Here is a 25,321-nt window from a genome sequence, read left to right on the forward strand (position 1 = left end):
TAATGTTAGCACTTGAGAGGCTGAGGCAGTAGAATCATCATGTCAGTTCAGACTGATCTTGAACTCAGTATGTTGGCCAGGCTGACCTTGAACTCTTGGTGATCCGCTTGCTCACAGCCGTGTGCCCCACACTTAATTAATTTGCTTTTTTTTTTCTTTTGGTCTTTTTGAGACAGGATTGTACCAGGCAGTTCAGGTTGCCCTTGAGCTTACTTTGCAACCCAGGCTGGTACTGAATTGGCAATGATCCTCCTGCCTCAATCTCCTAAGTGCTGGGATTATAGACGTGTGCCTCTATATACAGCTCTATATGGTACTAGAGATTCAAAACAAAACAAAGTAATTTCACAGGCCTATTGCTAAATACAAGTACACCAAAAATGAGCAAAATCATCAAAACAGGGACTGAGTTCTCTGCATCAATGAATTATTGTCATTACTTAGATGTGATAATTTTGTGGATTTTTAAAAAAAATATTACTTATTTTTTAGATCTATACACTAAAATATTTATAGATGAATTGATGCGACATCTAGAAATAGCAGTAAAACAATACAGGATGAGAGAGTGAATGGGAATATAGATAAAGCAAGATTGACCAACACTTAATAGTGAATAAAACATAGGAGGGAAAAGTCTGCATAAGTAAGTACAATGTAAATAGAAATAAAAGTGAGGGGCTGGGGATTTAGCTCAGCGGCATAAGCGCCTGCCTTACAAGCAGGCAGTCGTGAGTTTGATCCCTGGTACCGATTTAAAAAAAAAAGAAATAAAAGAGAAGAGCACCATCTCAAGCCTTGGGTCTAGAAAAAAGGTTGTAGACCAGGGATTTAGCTCAGTGGCCTAAACGCCTGCCTGGCAAGCACAAGGTCATGAGCTCAATCCCTGGTACCAAAAAAAGAAAGAAAGAAAAAAGATTGTTCAAGAAGCCCACATAAAAATTTCTAAAGTCATACAAAGAAGGGAAGGTTGCAGAGAGAAGCTATCAGGGCTGTTTGCCGTTTGTCCTCTCTTAATATTCAGAGATTAACAAGTCAAGTAGGGACTTTAACACTATGCAGAGCTCTGGATTTGATCCCCAGCACTGCAGAGGGGAAAAAAATCTCCTGACCACACAGTATCTTCTGCTGCAGAAGCCTTCACCTTCAACACTAGATTTGTTCCTGATACAGTCTACAGACAGGGTTTCTGCAATATTCTAAGGGCTTCACCTTCAACACTAGATTTGTTTAGGCAGAATGACATCATTGAGGAAGGAAAGTGCATTTCCTCCCTAGCTGTGCTTTTGTTGTTGTTGTTTTGTTTTTTTGAGACAGAATTTCACTGTGTAGTGCAGGTTGGCCTTGAACTCACTATGTAGTGTAGGTTGGACTTGAACTCACGACAATCCTCTCGCCTCAACCTCCTGAATGCTGCGATAACATGCATGTATACCACGTTTGGCTCTTTTCTCTCTAGTTTTTAGCCTCTGCCCCACTCCCTTCTTCCAAAATGATCCCTTTTCTCCCCCACTAATCCTCAGCAGCAAATCATCAAAAAGAGGAGCAGTCTCAGGAGTAGACTGGTGTTACCTTGGGATGTCCTGGGCTATCACAAGCAAACTCTAGTGAACCCCTGAGGTGCTTCAGAGGAGGGACTTTCAGAGATCTCAGGTCAGCACATGGCACCAGTGCATAGTGCACATGGCACACAGTGCCCAGTGATGCTGACTGAATAAATGAATACATAATCTATGGACTCAATCCAGAATGCTCATGATAGATGTTGAATAAAATGACTGTTCTGTTTCCCCTAAGTCCTGCCTGCATTAATATCCACATATTTCAGTTTCAGACAAGATTAAAATCATCAGGTCAGTACCTTTCACACAGCACTGTTTTCATATTTTTGAGTGTGTTTGAGAGCTGTTTTTTAGTAATGAGTCAGGTGGTACCGAATAATCAAATAGGACAAAACAGCTTCAAGTTTTTTCAGTTGCTAATATTTTCATATTAAGAAAACAAGCCTAGAAGATGGAGTTTCTGTTTTTAACACTCATTCCTGCCTGTGTGGAAAAAGTTTTTTGGCAATCATGCTGCTAGGAGCAAGTTTCCTGTTTTTAATATTGTTTAGTCTGAATGGGTCTCTTGGGTGTTTTTTTCTTCTTCTTCTTCTTCAATACTAAGAATTGAATCCAGGAAATACTGAGCTTATCCCCAACCTTTTTATTGTTTGCACTGAAACAAGGACTCACTGAATTAACCAGGCTGGACCCAAATTTGTGATCCTCCTGCCTCAGCCTCCCAAGTAGCTGGGATTTCAGGTGTGTGCCATCATGCCTGAATCAAGACCAATCTTCATACTAAAGAAGCAAATAAGCCAAGCCCATAAAATACTTCTGATTTCATAGGTGGTTCACCCAGCTGAGATAAAGTCCTTATCATTCTCAGCCACCCAACGCCTGATTAAAGAGATTCCTGTTGTGTTGATCTCAGCAGCATGCACCTCATGCATCCCACTGGCAGACTATCTTCTTCCCTTGAGCAGCACTTGCCTCCTCCAATCCTGCAGGCTCCAGGGAAATGGTGCATATCAGAATCACACCTTCTCTAAGCACACTGGCCCAAGGCTCCACTTTAGCCCCTGATCCAAGACATTTCAACCAAGCAAGCAAAGCCTGACTGCAGCATTAGCCAATATTCCCGGGACAAGGTGTTTCTCAAAGTGCATGCAGGTAGTAAAAAATAAGATCACAGGAGAAAGACCCATGGCAGGGATTGGGGGCTGTCAGCTCAACAACTGAGAGATATGACACAAACCTGGATGATCATTCAGGAACTTGGAACTGATTTCTGTAGGTGTGGAGGCAGGGCATTGTGGACTGAACTGGGGCCTTCACATTGAGCTGCATCCCAGGTTTTTGTCTGCTTGTGTGTTCTTTGGAGACAGATCCACCAAGTTGTTAAATTACTCAGGCTTACTGCAAACTTGCAGTCCTCCTGCCTTGGCCTCCCAGAGCACTAAGATTACAGTTGTGTACACCACTATATCTAGCTAGGACTGATTTTCAAAGAAGCAGCACTGGGGGCTGGGGATTTAGCTCAGCGGCATAAGCACCTGCCTTGGAAGCAGGCAGTCGTGAGTTCAATCCCCGGTACCGATAAAAAGGAAAAAGACAAAAAAAAAAAAAAAAAGAAGCAGCACTGGATAGTAAGCCTCAGATTGCAATGAAGCTAACAGAAGCCTAAAAGATTCACCTTCTCTGCTGTAGAAAAAGCACTATTGGAAAAGCACTAATTAGAAGAGGTTCATTCTGGCTGCAAAAGAAGCACTTTGAAATTAAAGAAGGCAGAATTTAAGATAAACCTAGAAAGCATTATAGGATTTGATTCAGCTCAAAAATGTCTATTAGGTAGCTTCTGGATTCAGCTTGAAGATGATGATGAACACATTCTTTTGTTCCTATACTACGAAGCTAGGTTCCCTTCTTCACAGACGCCTTGCAGGTGAAGAACCCACACAGAAGAGGTGCCAGGAAGTGCTATGCTGTGAAGGGAAGGAAAAGGAGCATAATAGATCCAGGGTTAGTGCACAGCCCCAACAACTTCGTGGCAAACTCTGGTTACACTGAGATGCACCTCCACTCCCAGCCAGGGGAAGAATAGTGAAATAATGCATGATACGCTAAGCACATAAACTGTTCTAAAATGTTCACAAAAATTTTTCTTTGAGACAGGGTCTCAATTTGAAATTCAGGCTGGCCTTGAGCGCACTATGTAGCTCAGGCTGGTCTCAAAATCACAGGGATCCTCCTGCGTCAGCCTGCCAAATGCTGGGATTATAGGCATGTGTCACCCATGCCTAGCTCAGGACATTTAAAACAAATTTCACTGACTGCATCACAGACAGCACTTGCTTTGGACACAAAACTAAAAATAGTAGGTGTGCTTCGTCTCAGAGAGGAGTTAATTTGGAAGCTGGAAACTCCTTGTTCCTTACTGACTTTCAGTCCTTTCCTAAGGTAAATGCAAGATTTAATGCTACAATATTTCCTAATTGTCAGCTAATTAAAATCACACTGTAAATATAAGCACATAGTGAAAAGAAAAAAAGAGTGAGTTTGTATAGCAAACAGTAGTGTGTAGTTGAGGAAGCAAGGGTATGGAGGCAGCAGACCCAAGTTCAAATCCAGTCTCTACCTCTTAGTTTAGATGTCTTAGCAGTGGTTAGACATCTAAACTCTCTGAGACTTCATTTCCACATCTGTAAAACAGATGATAATGACCCACTCACAAGTCGGCTGTGAAGAATAAATGATGTGGGGGCTGGGAATTTAGCTCAGCGGCATAAGCACCTGCCTTGCAAGCAGGCGGTCGTGAGTTCGATCCTTGGTACCGATAAAAATGAAAAAGACAAAAAAAAAAAAAAAAAAGAATAAATGATGTATAGTATAAGTCAAACCCCATCTCAGGACCTGGAACAGAGTAGGGTCTCTGAAAGTTTGTTTTGTCTTTTGTTTGCTTGATTTTTTTTTGTTTTGTTTTGCTTTTTGTTTTTATTTTGAGACAGGGTCCAGCTATATAATTCAGGGTGGCCTTGAACTTACTATGTAGCCCAGGCTGGCCTTGAATTTACAGTAATCTTCCTGTCTCAACCTCCTGAATTCTGGGATTATGGGCATGCATCACCATGCCTGGCTCAAAAGTACTATATTCTTTTTTCCCTTCCCACTACAGGGAGCTGACTATTAAGAACATTTTCCAAAATTAAATGACTTCTCCAAACCAACCCCTGAAATTGAATCTCTCACTCACACAAATGTTAACAGATGCTTAGAGAGCAAGTAAGTTGCTTCTCTGATGTGGGAAAAAAGGAAAAGCAACAACAGTCAGAGACCACTACATGTTTCTACTTTGCACATTACCATTACATTGCACATACAATTAGGGGTTAGTTTAATGAGGAAGAAAGAGCAAGAAAAAAAGTGTAAGTAAGGGTTTCCACCCCTCAGATCTCTTCTCAACAGAACCACTATCTCTGTCAACTGCATGGAGAATGTATCAACCTTCCTCCTATATCACTGCAGCAAATATCCCTAGAAAGTACTTACATCTAATTGCCTAATGAGAGAGAAAGACTTAACTGACAAATAAATGACCCCCTGCTTCTAGGAAGAGGTGCAAGAAAAGATTAAAAGCCAAGTGTGGGGGGACATGTATCTGTAATATCAGCATTTGGGAGGCTGAGGCAGGAGGATCACAGTAAGTTCAATGCCAGCCAGAGTTACACAGTGAGTTCAAAACCTGCCTAAATAACATAGTGAGATCTTGTCTCAAAGGAAAAAACAACAGAGAAGAAAGTTTGAATGCACTCTTCTGCCTGCCTCTTCCACTGTGAAGGACTAGCTATTTAAAGGGTTATGTGTAATTGGCCATGGTGGTGCACACCTATAATCCTAGTGCACCACCCTGGGAGGGTGAAGCAGAAGAATCAAAATTTTGAGCCCAGCATGGGTAACTCAGTGACTTAGTAACCTATCTCAAAAGTAAAAATAAAAATAAAAAGAGCTAAGAAGCTAGCTCAGTGCAAAGGCACTAAATATGATCCTCTTAGTACCACAAAATGGGGGAAGGACTACTTACATACTGACAGTGATCTTTGAGTCTGAGTTGACTGCTTCAGCCTGAGAGGAACCCCCAGGGAATCTCTCTTTTACAATTTTAAGTTCAAAACTGGGGAGCCAGACACAGTGGTACTTGCCTATAAACCTGGCTATTCAGGGGGTTAAGCCAGCAGGATTGCCAAACTTCAGGTCAGTCTCGCAATTTAGTCAAACCTTGTCTTAAAATAAATATAAGTAAATAAAAGGGCAAGAAAGTAACTCAGGAGTATCTCTTGCCTAGCAAGCACAGGTCCTAGGTCAAATTCCCAGTAATAAAAAAAAAAAAAAAAGAAAAGGAAGCAAAGTTATCAATCTTAGTTCATGTTTATGGCATATAAAGTCCATATTCGATAATTTAAAAAAAAAAGAAAGAAGGAAGCAAGGAAGGAGCTTTAAATGTTAAGTAATAACACTTCTACCATTCTGAAACAAGAACAGATTTGCATGATACTCCTGTGCAGGTTCTGAAAGAAGCAAACATGAATTACTGTAATCCCAAGCCCAGGGTCTAGAAAGTTAGGAAAACAGGTCTCTTCCCAGTAGTGGAGGGCACAGAGAGATGATATGGCATTTGCCAGCCCATTAGAACATCTTAAAAACAAGGACTCTTGAGAGAGATTAGACTTGCTCAAAATCTGATGTTTGCATGTATGTCTACTGTGAACATACAGTTCTTTGGTTTAAAGGAACACTCTTTGTTTTTTGTTCTCTTGTTTATATTATTTTACAAATTGATCTTCCTCCCAAAGACTATTAAACCAATTAATGCCATCATTATACTTATCATCTGACTATCCATTTAAACCACAGTATAAGGGGCACAGAGGTAACAGAAAGAAATTTCTCAGCACTACAGAAACAATCAAGAGACAACTCAAGAACTCTGTATTTAAAAGAAAAAAATTCTACATTTATGCTTATGGTACCCTGGTTCTGCAAATGATTGAGCATGCCTTCCCTGCAGAAAATCTCTCTTCAGCCTAGATCTGAAAGAGTCCGGATAAGACCAGGGAATTCCTATTACCCTTGACTCACAAGGGCAAAAAATCCATACAAGCTTTCCCATTTTAGAAGAATTCTCAACCAAGCAGGTAGGCACACATCTTTAATCCCAGCCCTCAAGAAAAATAAAACAAGAATATCACTAGTTCAAGGCCAGCCTGGGCTAGAACTCTTGGCAATCCTCCTGCCTCAGCCTCCCAAGTGCTATGATTACAGACATGTGCCACAACTGTTTCTAGTTTCTACTGTTCATTTCTGCATAGGCATTTGGCACCAGCAGCAAACACTCTCAAGGATCGCTGTCCTTCAGATGTTTCTTTGAGTTTGAAAGCTATTCTTTAATGAATCACAGTCAAGTTTCTAGAGAGTGAAAAACAAGTTAGACAAAGCCAAAAAGAATGACCTTAATGCTTTAAAATCCAGTCTGTGAAAATGCTTATGGAGCTAAACAGCTGTGCTACTGGCACAGGGAACATACTGAAATGAAACACTCATGGTTATCTCCCTTCCCCCGCTCACCCAGCAGAGTCCCATCCAACTATTGCACAAAAAGGCTTTTTCTATTATTGTCTCTCCCTCATACTTCCATTTCCATTTTGATTCGCGCAAAATAGGACTATGGATGGAATGTACACATCTCTGCAAATATTCATGAGAAAATGCTTTAACACCTACATGACTTCAGTCCCACTAGCAGTGCTTCTATAACCAGAGCAAACTAGAAGGCTTCTCAAAACAGGCAGTAAATTCACAGAGGGAGATCTGGGAATGTAGCTCAGTGGTACAGCATGTGCCCAGTGAGCTAAAGGCCCTGAGTTCAATCTGCAATACTACACACACACACCTCAGAAAAAAAATTCAAGCAAGCAGGGTCCTATCTCTTCTATCACCTATTGTGGTGGACTGACAACTGGTGATCAACTTGTGACACCCAGCTGAACTGAAATCAGCGTAGTGTTAGGTGTGGGGCCCAACTGAGGATTGTTGCCAACAGCATAAAGAGGAAAACTGAAGAGCAAGAAGTACTGATGTTGGTTCTCCTGTTGTCATGGGTTCTGAAGGAGCTTGTTGAGCTTTCCTGATACGAACTTGGCTGTTCTCATCAACAGGGGAGCTCAGGGGACTCTGTTGTCACTGATAATGGTTGTGGTTAACTTTGAGCACATTTTGAGTGCTGGTCCTTTGAGTATCACTTCCTGGCTCTGGAGGGGAAGATGATGTGCTGTTCAATATCCTGCAGAAGCTTTCACACTGGCTTTCTGATACAAACTCAGCTTTATCATCAGAGGAGCTTGGGACCTCGTTATTGCTGAGGACAGCTGTGGTACTCTTCAGGAGAGCTCTGGTTCTTACATTTGATAATTGTTTCCTGGCTCCAGGGCAGATCCCTTAGCCCACTGGCACAGACCCTTTATCCTGCTGACACAGACCTTTGGGCCTTCCCAGAACACATCCATGAAAGAGACTTGCATGAGAGATTGTCATGGGCTCTAGATCTTCAGCTGAACTCATACAGGATACTGCCATGGGATCCAGGCCCTTGGCTGGAGTCTTTGGGTCTTTAATGTGTGGACAGATTTCCTGCACTCTTTTTGTACTTGATTCTTTGGGTAATTATAATAATTCTATGAATTATGTGTCCTGTATTAAACTGTTTCTCTTGTAAACTCTAACTACAATACCCATCATATCACTAATTAACTAATTAATCCAACAGCCATTAATTGATCTGTAGGACGTGCAGCACTGAAACAAACCTGCATGTGTGTGCAAAGTGAAAGACTGAACTCCAGATTCACAGTGTCAAGGGTCCTACCACTCAGTTGTGTGACCATAAGCAAGATGCTAATCTGAGTTTATTCTTCCCCTTCAAAAGAAGATATTTGCTATAGTGATATAACATCTGAGCATGATGCCACATGCCTATAAACCCTTTTTTTTTTTTTTTTGGTCTTTTTCCTTTTTATCGGTACCAGGGATCAAACTCACGACTACCTCCTTGCAAGGCAGGTACTTATGCCGCTGAGCTAAATCCCCAGCCCCAAACCCATCACTTTTTAAAAGGCTGAAGCAGGAGGATCTTCCAGAGTTCAAAGCCAGCCTGAGTTATACAGTGAGTTCAAGGCCAGTCTGCACTATATAGTGAGACCTTGTCTCAAAAAAAAAAAAAAAAAAAGTAATATATAATCCTAATAGTATCTATCATTTTTAAGTGCTCAAATTCCTCCTCATTGTAGTTTATTGTGTTCCTCCCTCTTTTTGATCCTCCAAAGTCTCTTTTCAGTTTCAGTAATTTTTCTACCTTCTTCATTCTTTCCCCCAGCCTTCATTTATACTCCATGTTCAAGAAATATAAGAAACAGGAGACACACATACACAAAAAAAGAGGGTCATACTACTATTTACCTCACCCTATTTTTGGTTTGGTTTCGTTTTCTTGAGACATAGTCTCATTGTGTACTTCAGGCTGGCCTTCAAATCACTATAAAGTCCAGGCTGGCCTTGAACTGGTGACAAACCTCATGACCTCAGTCTCCCAAGTGTGGGGTTACAGATGTGCACCACTATGCTTTCTTGAGGCAATAGATAATAGGTTGTTTGCCTTCATTTGTAATAAATTGAGGTCTCCAGACAGGAATAATGCAGATTTCTATGGCAGGAATATCTGACCACAGCCTGTTCCCACCCACTAGTGAGCCTGTAACAGGCACTCAATACTCTCGCACACTCCTGGGTGGTACCAGTGCCATTTCCTCATCTTGACTGAGTACAGAGCTAGGAACAGACCTAGTCTAAAAACTAAGATCTCTCCTTAGGGTTCTTCTAGCAGCACATTATCTGCCACACCTTTGTGTTTGCAGTTCATGGCTTCCACCACTAAAGTAAGCAACAGGCATTTTCCTGCAACCTGAAGAACAATTCTGGACTCACTAAAAAAAAAAACTCTGTAACTGACATTTTGTTTCTCTAAGCCACTTCACCCCACTTGGTAGTATTGACAATTGAAATCCAGGATCTTCAAACTGAATACATCCCCAGCCCTTTTTTTACTTTGAGATGGGTGTTGCTGAGATGCTATGTTGCCCAGGTTGGTTTGAATTTGTGATCCTTCCTCAGCCTATGAGTTGAGATAATGAGGCATGTACCATCACAACTGGCTCTACGCCATCATCTTCCTTTTTTTTCCATTTTGTATTTGTTATTGTTTTGTTCTTTGAGACAGGGTCCTTGAACTCACTGGGATCCTCCTGCCTCAGCCTCCCGAGTATTGGAACTGTGCTAGCTTCAGCAACACATATACTAAAATTGGGACAAGTGCTGGGTTTACAAGTATATGTTGCCACATCAGCTAGGCCATCATCTTTAAAATAAGCATCTTGAAAGTTCTCTAGCAGCTTCTTCCAACATTAACACTGAAATTCTAATGTTAAACTATAAATACCACATATGGGGATTCAAAACTTCTATAGACATTGCTATTTATGTGCTAATTACATACAAGTCTCTGCAATTTTATTGAAATCTTCTATTTTAGCCTAATGGGAATGAAGACCAGCTGGTTCTCATGCTGCATAAACTATAAAACTCATCCAGTTCTATACCCTGGAGCATTATCACCTGTTTTCTACCTCTTGCCGAACCAACATTGCCTCACTATATAACCACATACCAACTGCACATAACATGCACTATACAAACAGCTCTCATGGTTCCTGCAGCCCAGCTCTTTAACCTGTTTTGGGGATGCTTCCCTGTGAAGTCTCCCTAAGCTCTTGACATCCTCATGATGAAATCCAGAACTGGTGAAAACATTCACTGCAGAATATGTGACTCACTCCCTCAGGGTTCTCAAAGGGCAGACAATGCTGTACTTTGTACTGTTTAGTATTCACTGTACTGTGAAGACCAAACAAACATAAAAACAACAAACACAAGCATCTTACTACAATTCTTTTTTTTTTTTTTCTTTTCTTTTGAGACAGGGTTTCACTCTGCAGCCCAGGCTAGCTGTGAACTCACTTTGCAGCCTAAGACAGCCTCAAACTCACAGCAACCCTCCTGCCTCAGCCACCCAAGTGCTGAGATTACAGGCATGTGCCATCACTCCAAGCTTTTAATTTTCATTTTGGATTCAGTACTTGTGGGGAGAAAAATCTCCTGCTCACTTACATGATGTTTTTATCCGGAAAAGTTACAAGTGTTTTAGGCATCGTGTTTTAGCCAAGTAACAAGTCATTTTAAAATAGATTCCCAGGAGAATAGAAGCAACTGATCTCCACAAAGGGCTGGGTAGTTTTTGTTCCTGGACACACTTTTTGTTGACTCAGTCTGAATTTGTTTTGAACAGCCACATACAGTCCAAGATGAGTAAAGCTGAGCTAAGGCTCCTCATGGAAAGTTTTACAAACATACAGAGCTGCAAACACAATACATTTGAGCAGCAGATTCCTTGTCCACAACAGATGTTCCTCACCAGGAGGAAGGGAAGTTAGTTTAGTTTTTCAAGCAAAGCACACTAGTTCCAAAAAGGATCATACTCAAATTCAAAGAGTAGCTTTTAAAATCTACTTTACTTCTTAAAAAAAAAAGCTTGGGCCTTGCTCCTCTTGTACTATTATAATATATACTACAACAGGGACCCAAGCCATAGCACTCAAAAACTCATGGAATATCCTAGTGTTTAATTGATGAAACTCTGGTGGGATGTCGTAACTGTCCTCTGTCCCCAAGAAGCTAAAGGACTATGGCAGAGTTTGTAGGACAAAAAGGCAAATATGTAATTTTAATATTATTTAGGGATAACAGAAATAAAAGCACTAAGATGAGAATAATCAACTGGAAAGAGGCAGTGACACTTGACCTGAATGAGTACTCAGGAGGCTGGAAAGGAAAAGGACATTCCAGAAAGAGGAACAATTGCAAAAATGCAGAGATGTTCATTTTATTTCAAAACTTTAAAGTTTTATTTCTTACTCTTCAAAGAACTACAGATAATTTGTCACAGTTGAAGCACATGACAGGTAGGGTGAGGTGATAAAGATTAAAGTTGGACACATAGGCAGGGAACAGCCTTGTAGATTGTTAGTATAAGTATGCAGAACAATAGGTGTGAAGAAGAAAATGAGAAATCCTTTCTGTCTTTTTTATTTCATTTTTTTTCCACAGTAACTCTTTGAGCCAAGTTCTACTATCACTAATAAAGCTAGGATGCAGAAAGGTAAAGTAACTTACCCAAAATAAGTTGGCTATTAAATGGTTCTGCCTGAACTCAAACCCAAGTTCAAATTTAGAGAAACAGACCAGACAAAATGTAGAACAATTTTAAAGAAATGCTTTGGCTGCAAGTCCAAATAGTCACAAATATGGACATACCATACAGACCAACAAAGGCCTGCCCTAAACTTCTGGGCATGGTGGCGTCCACCTGAATTCCAGCATTAAGGGGCTAAAGCAGGAGGACCAAGAGTTTGATGCCAGGGCTAGGCATGATGGTACATGCCTGTAATCCCAGCATTTGGGAGGCTGAGGCAAAAGAATTTCCATAAATTCAAGGCAGCCTGAAGTACACAGCAAGACCTGTCTCAAAAAAAAAAAAAAAAAAAGTTTAGAGTCAATCTGGGCTGTACAGAGACTACCTCAAGAACACAAAAGTAAGGCATAGAGGAGCTGGTGGCATCCGTGTTTTGGGATAATAGATAAGTCTATGATCCCTCATCACTCCTCATTCTCTGTAATTGTTCTCATTTTTACTATCTCTCTCCTCCTCCTCCTCCAAGTTTTCATCTTTTATTTCCATATCCTCTTTCTTCTCTTCTTTTTACACTGTTTCATAGTGAAGAATATGAACTTTGCATTCAGATGGTCTGTGTTCTAACCCAGGACTTACTTCTTTCTATGTGATTTTGGCAGATCATGTACCATCTCTAAACCTACCATCTCTAAATCTGAACTTTCTGAACTTAAACTTGGGGAGAAGGGTGTAAAATTCTCTACCCTTTAAGGAATTTAAGAGATTAAATCAAAGTGTAGAACAGATGTGAGGCCACCAGTAGGCTAAATGTTTTTTGGGAGAGGGTAAACTGTGAGAGTCAATGAGGCTTAGTAGAAAGGGCTTAATGGAAGTTTGGAGTTGAGCAATCTTGGATCTGAATCTCTCTCTACCACTTACTGGGTAAGTGACTGTTACGGTTTATGTCTGGATGATTCCTCAATGCCTCATATGGTCATGGGGGGAGGGCCTTATGAAGATGGCTGAATCTAGAGGTTGTGATTGGTTGTCTAGTGCTGGTATTGGTAGCGTGAATGCTGCACCTGCTTACATACAATAATATAAGGGAGGAAAAGCAGCTTGCCCCTCCCTTTTACCCTTTTGCTCTTGTCACCTTTGGTACCTTTGGTATATGCAACAGCTGCCATGAATGTCACTCCTTAGCTATACCATTCTGCCTTGGAGGCAGCTGAGTATAGACTGAAACCTCCACAAACTGTGAGCTAAATAAAATAAACTTTTCCTTTCTTCATTTTGGGTACCAGGTATTGTCTCAGCAACTTGAGAGAAGTAACTAAGACAATGACTTTTTTGTTTCCTTGTTTTTTGTTTTTATTTTTTGAGACAGGATCTGCTATATAGTTCAAGATGGCCTGAGTTTCAGTTTACTTATCTATAAAATGGAATAAATAATGTAGGCTTAATAGAAATTAAATAAAATGATAAACATTTAAATTACACCATGCCATCAATAAGCATTTAACAAACAAAATTGCCTCTCAGTAGAACTTTTTTTTTTTTTTTTTTTTGTCTTTTTGAGACAAGGTCTCTCTATGTAGTTCAGGCTGCCCTTGAGCTCACTTTGTAGCCTAGGCTGGTCTCAAACTTGCAAGATCCTTCTGCCTCAGCCTTCTGAGTGCTGGGATTACAGGTGTGAGCCACCACACCCGGCTCCTCTCAGTATAACTTTGAGTGGCTGACTTACTCTCTAGTGATCCATGGTTGTTGACACCTGACCTATTTACTCAGGTATATCATCAGTAAGGACTGGAAGTGACAACACATTAAGAATCATTGAAACTATCTTTTGAGACTAATAAGAAATATACAAAGAGGGAAGTAAAATGATTCAAAGCAATGAAAGGACCACCATTAGGAAGAAAGGCCCAGACCTGCCTGTGCAGTAAACTGCCTGGCCAACCCGTAAAAGTTACAGAGCTTGTGTTGGCTACTTTTACTTTTTTCTCGTTGCTGGGGCAAAACACTCAACACCCAAAATGAAGGAAGGAAAAGTATTTCTTACAGTTTTTGGAGGTTTCAGTCCATAATCATCTGGCTCCTAGGCAAGGTGGCATGGCACTGGGGGCAACACTTCAAGGCAGCAGCAAGCAAAAGCAGCCAGAGCAAAAGGCAGAAAACAAGCCTCTTCTGTTGGCTAATACTCTACACAGGCCACCCCACACTTCAGGGCGGGTGTAGCGCTGGCAAAATCTCCTCGCCCTCCTTTGAACAGGATGAGGGTATTCACAAAGTAAGAACCCTGGCTGCCTGCTGAGTCTCTCAGTTAACCTTCTAAATTTCTCAAGTTGACACAATGTATCAACCGTAACAGAGCCACATTGGTTACTGGAGAGGACTGGCTTAGAATATTGGACAATGTCTTAAGATATTTCTGATTCTCACAACTGAGACACTGCCATTGACAACTAGTAGATAGAGGCCAGGAATACAGCTGAACATCCTATAATGCACAGGCCAGACGCCCACAAAAAAGAATTACATGGTAGAAATATCAATAGTGCTGAGCTTCAGAAACCCTGAACCAGATTACAAATTTTCCTTCATACTTGAACAAACTAAAAGACTATGACAAGGCAGCACCAAAACTGAACAGGTGACAGCCTCATCGATATCCATCTACAAATGACCCTTTATGAGTACTCAAAATCTTCCCAAAGCCAAACATTTGGTTATTCTTTAATAGCCACTGAATACTTTAGTCTGGTACTGTACCTCAAATTCTATAATTTAGTGCTGTGTTTCTTTCTTTTTTCTCTTTTTGGTGTTTTGAGACAATGTCACTCTACATAATTCAGGCTGGTCTCACTAAGTAGCCCACGCTGACACTGACTCATGGTGATCCTCCATGCATGATCCTCAGCCTTCCAAATGCTAGGATTACAAGAGTGCACCAATATGTCTGACCAGGTTATTTTTCTAAGGGTGGTGACAGTCCTCCCTTAACATCATTAAGAAACCCAGAAATCAAAGAGGCACTGGTATCCAGATACTTGGTCTCACATGTTTTACAATTAGAATCAGTAGTCTAAAACCATACAAATCCTTTTGGGTGAAAAAATGATTTAAATAAGTCTAAACAAGGTCAGAAAAAGATTAATACACACCACAGTAAAGATGACTCTCAAATACATCACACTAGTTGAAAGAAGCCTAACTCAAATAGCCATATACTATGAGTCCGTTTATATGACATTCTGGAACAGACAAAACTGGAGGGTGACCAGGACATAGATCAGAAGCTACAAAGAGCAAAGGGTAGGAAAGAGACTACAAAGGGAGATAAAGGAACTTTAGGGATGATGAACTGTATACATATATGTATATATACACATACTGTATATGTATATATATACACATACATATGTACATGTACATATACTATATATTATACTGACCTGTTTGTCCAAACTCACAGAATTACACACTACAATTAAAAGATTAATTTTACTATATCTAAATTATACTTAAATAATACTGACTCCTCTCACCAAATATGATTGCAAATCCTCTAGAAAACATAGATAACATCTAAATTCTTTCATTTCCAAATTCTATAATTTCATGACATGCCACCTCCCCTACCCCTGATGACCTCAGAGCCATGGCAATTAGAATTGATTCTGGAATTTGACTTCTTTGTTAAAGCCATGAAGCCCACTGACTACATCATTTGGCACTGAGTCCTAACATATTGGACCTCTGGCTCTATTCCAGCTTGTGGCAGAGGCTTCTCTCTCCTATCCTCACTCCTCCTGGAGCTGATGAGGGACTCAGATAATTAATAAACATGACAGAATAAATCTCAGGAGACACTGGTTTTATCTCTTTGCACAGGCTTCCTGTCTTATCCCACGTGAACTTTTCATTAACTTCCAAATCAGGCAACAGAAAAATCATATTTATGAATTCTCCTCTATTGTCTTTTGGGTCTCTACTAGATTACTTATACAATTAAACTACATAAATTTAAAACATGACCCACACACAAAACTCATATGTTAATAATAACATACATGTATAAAAAATAATAACATACATGTATAATATACATGTCTCCTCCAAAATTATTGTTTTATCAAATGTTACATAAAATACCTAATTCCTCCTCTGTAAAGTCATTACAGGTGTCAGTATACCATGGTCAGGAGATCTAAAACAGCTATCAGAATGTTTGTGCTTTCTGCTAATAGAAAGACCACTGTTGGGGCCAGGGATTTAGCTCTGCAGCATAAGCGCCAGCCTGACAAGCGTGAGGTCATGAGTTTGATCCCTGGTACCCAAAAAAAAAAAAGACCCCTGTCTCCTATGTCACAAATACATCACAATTGTGTCCTGGCATAGGAGTTCCATCATCTCTTACTGACAGTCAGTTCCTTTCCTGGCTCTTCTTGGAAGATTTCAGTTAAGAGTTACAAATACTAGTAACCAGATACCTCACACACACTAAGTGCCAGAATAAAAATCAAGGGTCAAAAGATAAGTTTAGACCTACAGTGTCCTTATATTCCAAAGGACAAAGAAGACTGGACAGGAGTCAAGTAATGGCCACACTTCCCTTTTCTACTATTTATAGCAAACAGATCAAGACTATGAAGGTAGTGCACTCACAACAAAAGGGCCCACAGAGACAAGAAATCCTGCAGAGTCCTAGGATCTTGTTTCCATACGCTCTCCTATGGGAGGGGAGGACAGGGGATGCCTCCATGGATTAGCAGTCTGCATTAGCAAAAAATCAGTGTATCCTCCCCTGTGTAACTCAGACTTGATAATATGAATTTTCACAAAAGACCAAAGTAAGCAGAAAACAAATGCTGGATTTTCATTGAAAAGAATAGGTGAAGCTTGGCTTGGTGGCATATGCCTGTAATCCCAGGACATGGGAAGCTTGAGGCAGAAGGATCACTGTGAGTTCAAAGCTAGTCTAAACTACATAGTGAGACCCTGCCTCACATAAACAAACATACACACAGAAAAAGGATGACCAACAGCTCAGCTGGCAATGTCTTGGCTGATCTTCTCCATCCCCAGGCAGCAGGTCAGCAGAATTTGTCCCTATATACTTTGTAAACTGTAAACTGCCAGACTAATGTCTAGGCCTGTATCCCTCAGCTTAGGAGCACCTTCCAGCCCTAAGACTCAGAGACAACTAGCCTCCAAGATTCCTAGCCCACCCACTGCACACAATCCAAGGCCACGATTGAGGTGAGCCACAGTCACTATCACCAGATCCAAATACCACCTGAGCTAACTTACACTGCCAGAATCATGCTGAGACCCAGGCTTGCACTAGCGTTGGTTAATTCCATGCCCTAACTAAGCAGTCTTCACCCACCTCCTTCAGGTTCAATCATTACCTTTCCTTAGACCAAAATATCATTAGTTTGTGACCAAAATATCTTTAAAAAAAAATAGCCAGGAGCCAGATTCTATGCTAATTTGTCAGTAATTATCCTGCTATGACAAACTAAGGAACTACAGGATGATATGTATGCATCTGAAATAAAATTCTTTTGTTAACACGACCATAGAAATAATACTTGAAAAGGCCAATGATCTTTTGTTGTACTGAAATTTTTTCTTTTCAAAAACCTGGCATTTTGTATTAAATTTTTTTAAATTTAAAGTATCAATTAAATACTCCCAATCTGTGCAACTATGCCGTAATGACTTTGAAAAGTACCTGTATGATTTTTTTGAAAAACGATCCGAGAAGCCAAGTATCACGGTACATGCCTGTAATGCCAGCACAGTGGGAGTTGAGGCAGAAGGAGTCCAAGTTTGAGCCCATCCTGGGCAACTTGAAGACCTTCACTCAAAAATAAAAGTATAAAAGAACTGTTCTGTACAAAGATGCTGGGCTCAATCCCCAGTATCAGTATTGGAAAAAAAAAAAAAAAAAAAACTGTGGAGCATGAAAGAAAAAGGACATTACCACATCTTGAGATGCATACTGAGGGTCCTCTGGGTTTACTGACCAGTAGCAGTAATCAAAGCTGAATGCCACAATCTTCTCCCGGGAGTCTCCAAAACCATCAGGTCGACTGCCCACCTAAAATTAAACACAGAGTCCAATTCTCTATTATAATGTCAGACACTGGCTAATGGCATTTGTCTACTCTATGCTATTCAAGTGTTAAGGTTAAGATCTAAGTGTTTCCCCAAAGGCTTATATGTTCAGCAGTGAGATTTCTGGAAAGTAGTTAGATCTCAGGGGCCTTAACCTCATGGATGGAGTGGTCCTTTATCAAGTTCATAGCTGGATATGTCATCAGGAAGTGAGGCGTAGGAGGTCACTGGGGCATTATCTGAAAGGATGTGCCTTAACCCAGCTCCGTCTCCTCTCTCTGCTTCCTGGTTGTTCTGAAGTGAACACTCTTCCTCCACCAACCACTTTGCCCATGATACTTCTGCCTTGGGGCCAGCCAACCATGGTCTGAATCCTCTGAAAACTGCAAATCAAAAATAAACCTTTTCTCCTTTTAAGTTTTGTATGTCATGTGTTTTGACCCAGCAACAGAAATATGACTAGTACCATTAGAGAGACCTAGACTGGTCACAGGATATCTGCAAAAGCAAAAAAGGCAGCCTTTGTCTCCTGTTCATTAGATACAAAGTTCCAGAGAACTAAACATGTCTATCACACTCTCATGTATCTGTCTGTATCTGCACCAGTCACATGAGACTGAGATAAATGGTGCTTTTGGAGCTTAAAAAAACACCTATCCCCTCTGGGCATTCTCATCACTAGCCTTGTTCTCTAAGTATTCCCACCCCTGAGCCTGATGGAGTCCATCAGGCTGGAGCTCTCACTAAGTACCAAGGTATCCATACCCAACAAAGCAAAAATCATGTTGAACAGTCAGAAATAATCCAACTGCTCAAGGTAGATGAGAGGAGAGCCAGAGCTGAGAACTGCACTGACTTGTGGATACTGTAGAGAATGTTATTATTCACAGAAATGCATTAACATTATTTAGAAATCAGACTCTGAATAGGGAAAAACAAGCTCAAAAACTACAGGGCCTGGGACCGGGATTTAGCTCAGCAGCATAAGGGCTTGCCTGCCAAGCCCAAGGTTGTGAATTCGATCCCCGGTTCCAAAAAAAAAACTACAGGGCCTGGTCCAAGAATGTAGCTTAGCAGCATAAGTGCTTGCCTGGAAAGCACAAGGTCATGAGTTTGATCCCCAGTACCAAAAAACAAAACAAAAACTACAGCACCAGATATATAGCTCAGCAGCACAAGGTGCTGAGTTTGACTCCCAGAACCAAAAACAAAAACAAAAAAACCCCACTACAGCCTATAATCCCAGCACTCACAAGGCAGGAGGATCAATGTGAGTTGAGGCTAGCCTGGGCTATATAAGCAAGTTCAAAGTCAGCAGGTTCAAACTGCACAGCAGGACCTTGTTTAAAAAAAAAAAAAAAAAACCCGGGGCCAGGGGCTCAGCTCAGTGGCATAAGTGCCTGCCTGGCAAGCACAAGGTGATGAGTTCGATCCCTGGTACCAAAAAAGAAAAAGAAAAACAAAGTCTGATTAAAAAATAAATAAATATGTAAGTGCTAGGTACAGTGGCACATCCTTGTGATCCCAGCATTCTCAAGGCCCAAGTTGGGCAACTTAGCAATTTAGTGAGACCCTGCATCAAAATAAAAAGGGCTTTGCTCAGTGCAAAGTTCCTTGATTCAGGCCACAATAACACCAAAAACAAAACATAAACCTCCAGAAGCACAAGTGTTATGGTGCATTCCTGTAATGTCAATTACCCAAGCTACTCAGGAGGCTGATGTAGGAGGTTCTTAAGTTTAATATATTCTCACTGGCTTTAACCACTAGGGGTACATTCATGACTGTCCCATCCATCTGCTTATACACTGCGGTACAAATGGAGTTAATCGCTATTTTCAGTCTTTTTACTAATAAAATTAATTAAAAGTCTATAATTAATTTTGGGCCAAATCTAGTAGATTAAATTTGAATAATTATTGCCCAAATATAAATATTAATACTGCTTATACTGATTAAAATATCATGAACAAATTTATTAAATTTATTTATAGTCTTAAAATTTATCAACAATTGGTCTAAATTTTAACATGGAAATATTATGAACCCCATTACTGGTGTGTATCATATGCACTTACAATTGCTGTATCACAAATTAGATGTTACAAAATTTTATACCATTTTAAGGCTTTCTTTAAGGAACTGTAAAGGATGACATCTGGACTACTAAATCAACATTTTTCTTTGTATTACTGTAATCAAAGAAGTCTGGCCTCTGAGAAGTGGTACAAACGCTTGATGGAACAATCTGGTATATACCACCAGTGACTGAAGCTGGCAGCAACAATCAAATTTAAATCAAAGCCACTCAGCAGCCAGAGCTTAGTAGGACTCTGTCTCAAATTTTTTAAATAAATAAAAAAAGCCTAGCAGCCAGGCACGGTGGCTCATGCCTGGAATCTCAGCACTCAGGAGGCTGAGGCAGGAGGACTGCCGTGAGTTTGAGGTCATAGTGAGACTCTAAGAAAAAAACAAAAAGGCTAGCAATATAGCTTAGTGTTTCCTGAATTCAATCTACAATAACAAGCCCCAAGATACACACATAAAACCTACAGAAGAATGAGGCTGTCAGAAGTGGACAAGAGATTAGTGGATAACTGATCTTAAGAAAACAAGGAGCTGGGTAGGGGTAGAGGGTAAGCTGAAATTTGATCTGGACTAAGATTTATTCTTTTTTGGTGTTTTAGTTTTTGGGACAGTTTCACTATATAGTGCAGACTGGCCTTGAACTGCTTATGCAGCCCACGCTGGCCTCAAACTCAGTGATCCTCTTGCCTCAGTTTCCCAAGTGCTAGGATTACAGGTGTACATCACGCCCAGCTAAGATTTATTCTTAAAAATCAAAAATGAATTCCCTAAAAAACTAAAGTGATTAGGCACCAGAGATGTGAGTAACTGGCAGTAAAAAATGAGAGTCTGTTGTTCCCAAGGAGTGCCTACTGAAAGTTTGGCAGGTCCCATTCTTTCAGCAGAGAGCTTGTGACAAGAGAAAACACATCACATCACAGAAGGATGCATGGCTCTGAGGCTCGAGTCTAGATAACCCTCACCCTTGCCAGTGAGTTTCCTCACCTCTCAGGAACACTGGTTTCCACCTAGGAACTGACTGTAACTGTAGTCACATAGTCAACTTCCCAACTCTCCACTCAAGACCTACAAAGGACAAACCCTTCCATCATCCACTCGTCTGATAAATGGAGAAAAGAGATGAAGGAAATTAGTTCTAGGAATAGGGGCGGATATGCAGTGTAGGGAAAGAAGTTCCCTGTGTCTGTCCAACTGAACTCAAAGTTCAGTTACATCCATGAAAGAAAATCTGTAACAAGACTTGGGCTAGTGATCAACTTCCTTCTGAGAACCGATGCTTTTATCTAGACCTCACTATGGCTAAAATTCTACACTAATCTCTAATATTTGTAAAGCAGTGATGGCGAATCTATGGCACACATGCTGCAGTGGGCACAAACACCCTTCTCTATTGACATGTAAGCCAAGTTGCTCCCAGCATCTGCACACTGGATAACAGTTGTTTTTTCTAAATGGAAACTCAGTATTCAAATTTAATTGTAGTGTAATAAAAAGTGGGGTTGGAGTTGCAGTGTGACTACTTGGTCTCCAAAAAGTTCATCATCACTGCTTTAAAATGGTATCAGTTGAAAGGTTTAGAAAAGTCATAGCAGGGGAAGTTAGACACCATTGCCCATCACATAATTTAAGAATATCGTGGCCCCCATAACAACCTTTGTGTTTATTTTCAAAGCATCCCTATCAGTTTTGAAAACATCTCCATCTACTTGATAAGATAGGCTACAGCAGCCACATTCCCTGCACTTCGTTTTTTGGCTTATTTTTTAATTTGCTTTACAACTGGGCCAAACTTATCCCACAATTCCCCTTAGAGGCTCTTCTCTTCCCCTTTCGAGGGGAACATATTCACATACACACCTTCACCCCAAAATTAGCCCCAGAGTGGAAAGCAAATAGACAACACTTTCAGGCTTACCTTTAAACTTCTAATTTTTGCCACTTTGTCATCAATTTCCACAATAATTTTTCCTCCTTCTTTGCTCTCCCTAGGGAAAAAACCCAAATCTGTATGAGAATACTTTTAACAAAGAAAGAGATGCCGAAACTAGCAGTAGGGAGAGAAATGGTTTTCTTACAGAAGAATATCTGCCTCCATAAATAGCTGCATGATTTATACCAACAGCTCCCCTGGCCAGCTTGCTTCCTAGATCAGTATAGTGTAAACTCAGGAGCAGCTAAATCTCCACTTTATACTACTCATTCTTTATGTACAAGATACTCTATGAGGTGCTTGATATATTGTACTGCATTGTTTCTATCCTCATACTTCCCGATGAAGCTTCCTTAATATATCATCATTTTTATAGATGGAGGACTAAAGCTTAGAGGAAACTATGTAACTTGTCCAAGGTCACACAGCAGAGCTAAGATTTAAATGTAAACTTGTCTGACCAAAAAGCCTGGGCTGTTAACTATATCTTACAAACCAGACATGGAAACCCTAGAAAACATCCCTGGCCCCGCACATAACATGGCAGAATCCTTCAATTTTTCTGAGATTCTAAACAGAAGTATCAACGACAAAGATATTAGAAGCCCTAAGATGGGGTGTAGTAGCACAAGCCTGTACTCCCAGCACTTGGAAAATTGTGGCAGAGAATCATCATGAATTCAAGGCCTTCCTAGATGACATAGTTCAAAGCCAGTTTGAACTACATAGCAAGATCTTGTCTCAAAAAAACAAAAAACAAATGGGTATTGGAGTCCTCTCTTTTGAGACACTGTGAAACTATTTTACAATTTCTCTCCTTATTGTCTTCTTAAATCAGCACAGTCAAAATTTTAAAGATCTTTCCATATTTCCAGCACTCAGGAGGCTGGGGCTGAAGCATCTTGAGTTTTAGATTAGTCTGGACAACATAGCATATTCAAGGTCAGGTTGAGCTCCTATCTCAAAAACAAAACAATCTTTCTACATTGCAGGCATGCAAGTAACCACTGAGAACCACTAAATAACCTCTATACTCACTTTAATGGTCTTAATCCAGGTGACCCACACTAAAGCCCATCCTTTCTCATAACAAAAATCTTCGACTAAAGTGCTCCTGGCCATGAGGCAGGAGAATCACAATGAATTTTCAGTCAGCATGGACTACAGAAGCAAGTTCAAGGGTCAGCCTGCACTACATAGGAGACCCTATTTTAAAAAAAAAAAAAGAAAGAAAGAAAAAGAAGAAAGGGCCAAGGATTTAGCTTAGCGGTATAAGCACCTGACTGGCAAGGGTGAGGTCATGAGTTCAATCCCAGGTATTAAAAAAAAAAAAAACCGGGCCAAGAATATAGCTCAGCAGCACAGCATACCTGATGGGCAAGCACAAGGTCATGAGTTCAATTCCTGGTACCATAAATAAAGTGCTCTCGGCCAAAATGTTGACAAAGAAGAATTAAGATCATTAGGCTCCCCACACTGCAGGGAAGTTATCAACTAGGGACCTGAAAGTAGACAAAATACCTTCAGTTCCATTTTTATCCTTTCTTATGTTTCCCAGGATATAACCTACAGGAATGGAAGGTGAGTGAGATGAAGTTTTTTAAATTTTGTTTTTGCAATATTGAGGATTGAACTCAGGGTCTCACAAGACACTATTCAGACATTCTACTATTCAGTCACATTCCCAAATCTTTAAATTTCATTTTGAGTCAAGGTCTCAATTGCCCAGGCAGCCTACCACATCCAGTAAGACAGTGGGTTTTATTTATTTATTTTTTTTGGTGGTACCAGGGATCAAACTCACAACCTTGGGTTTGCCAGGCAGGGTTTATGCTGATGAGCTAAATCCCTGGCCCAACAGTGGGTTTTAGAATGATCCTTTTTTAAACCTGTGAGGTAAGCCTCAGATAGTATCCTGTATAAATAGTTCCCCTTGCCCAGGTAAACCGTATTTCTGTTAAATTTCCAGATTTCCTTAACATACATCACCAGATTTTTTTTGAGACAGTATATTGCTAAATTCCTAACTGCCCCAGACTGGGCTGGAATTTGTAATCCTACTACCTCAGCACTCCCCAGAGCACCGGGATTAGACATGTACCACCACACTAATCTAACAGACATTCTTAATCTCCAAGAACCGTCAGTTCATCCAAAGCTAAGACTGCACTCTCCAAACCCAACTCTCCTAAAGAAATGTATTAAAGTTTTACAAGATAACATTTAGCCAGATATGGTGGCACATGTCTGTAATCCCAGCACTCAGGAGGCCAGCCAAAAGTACATAGTGAGAGACCTATCTCCAAAAGAAATTTTCTTTTTCTCTCTTCCTCTTTTTTCCCTCTGTGAAGCATCTTTAATGTGTATGTGTGAGACAGGGTTTCACTATGTAGTTCAGGTACTTTCACAGAGATGCTCCTGCCTCAGTCTCCCAAGTGGTATATGCCAACATGCCCAGCTTTCCCTCCTGGTTGGTTGGGGTTTGGCTTTTTGGTTGTTGTTGTTGTTTTTTTTTGGGGGGGTTGGTACTGGGACTCTAACTCACGACCTCACACTTGCCAGGCTGGCATTGTGCCTCCTGAGCTATATCAGCTCTTCCTCTTTGTATTTTAATGCTGGTTTAAGTTATTTCTTTACAGCAAGACATGGTGGCACACATCTGTAATCTCAGCACTGAGAAGAATGAGGCAGGAGAACTGCCGTGAGTTCTAGGCCAGCCTGCGCTACAAGGCAACAAGAACTCCATAGTGAGACCCTTTCTCAGAAGGACCAAAATAATAATAATAAAGTTTAAAAATAAACTATTCCTTTACTAGTCACAAAAGCAATACTACCCAGAGCATAGTAAATTTGGACAGTAAGAAAAAAATTATGTGATAAAATTTCCAAGACTTTAAGTTTGTTCTTTGATGAGGATTCATCAGGAGCCTTGTCATAAAGCGAGGAAAAAAAATTCCTGAATTTAACCTTTTGGTAGAAATATGTAACACTATAGGAGGAGGGTGAGATTTTGCTGCCCACCAACCATTGGTAACCTAGCAGTTCCAAAATACTGTAAAACAAAGTAAGGGCTACTAAAAACCCTTGTTGTTGTTTTTGTTTACTTTTTTTCTTTTTTTGGTTTTGGGGTTTGTTTGTTGTTATTGTTGTTGTTGTTTGAGGCAGGATCTCTATGCAGTTTGTAACCCAGGCTAGTCTTAAACTTGCAATGTTCCTTCTGCCTCAGTCTCCCCAGTTCCAAGATTACAGGTATGCACTACCATGCCTGGCAAAGGCTAAATTTATAGTTGAAGAAAAAAGAAA

At 40.4% G+C, this 25,321-nt stretch overlaps 1 protein-coding gene across 9 annotated transcripts in view; it reads right to left on the reverse strand.

Annotated features, from left to right (window-relative positions):
* Positions 1-25,321, reverse strand: part of Stard9 (StAR related lipid transfer domain containing 9) — a 113,699-nt gene that overhangs the window by 85,479 nt on the left and 2,899 nt on the right. For 6 of the 9 annotated variants that reach the window (XR_010047771.1, XM_063249547.1, XM_003475447.5 and 3 more), the window contains exons 2-3: positions 22,004-22,073; positions 17,867-17,983 (exon numbers count right to left, since the gene is read on the reverse strand). Coding sequence is in view for 6 of the 9 variants with exons in the window: in XM_063249547.1 (XP_063105617.1) it covers positions 17,867-17,983; positions 22,004-22,073 (187 nt within the window). In the remaining 3 variants the exon portion in view is untranslated. The remainder of the gene's footprint in view (positions 1-17,866; positions 17,984-22,003; positions 22,074-25,321) is intronic. The other 3 variants (XM_023567531.2, XM_063249550.1, XM_063249549.1) reach the window with 3 other exon arrangements.

Source organism: Cavia porcellus, unplaced genomic scaffold (assembly GCF_034190915.1).
Source record: "Cavia porcellus strain 051 isolate PalLab524CR breed Dunkin Hartley unplaced genomic scaffold, mCavPor4.1 scaffold_6, whole genome shotgun sequence".
In the NCBI taxonomy this organism is placed as follows: Eukaryota; Metazoa; Chordata; class Mammalia; order Rodentia; family Caviidae; genus Cavia; species Cavia porcellus.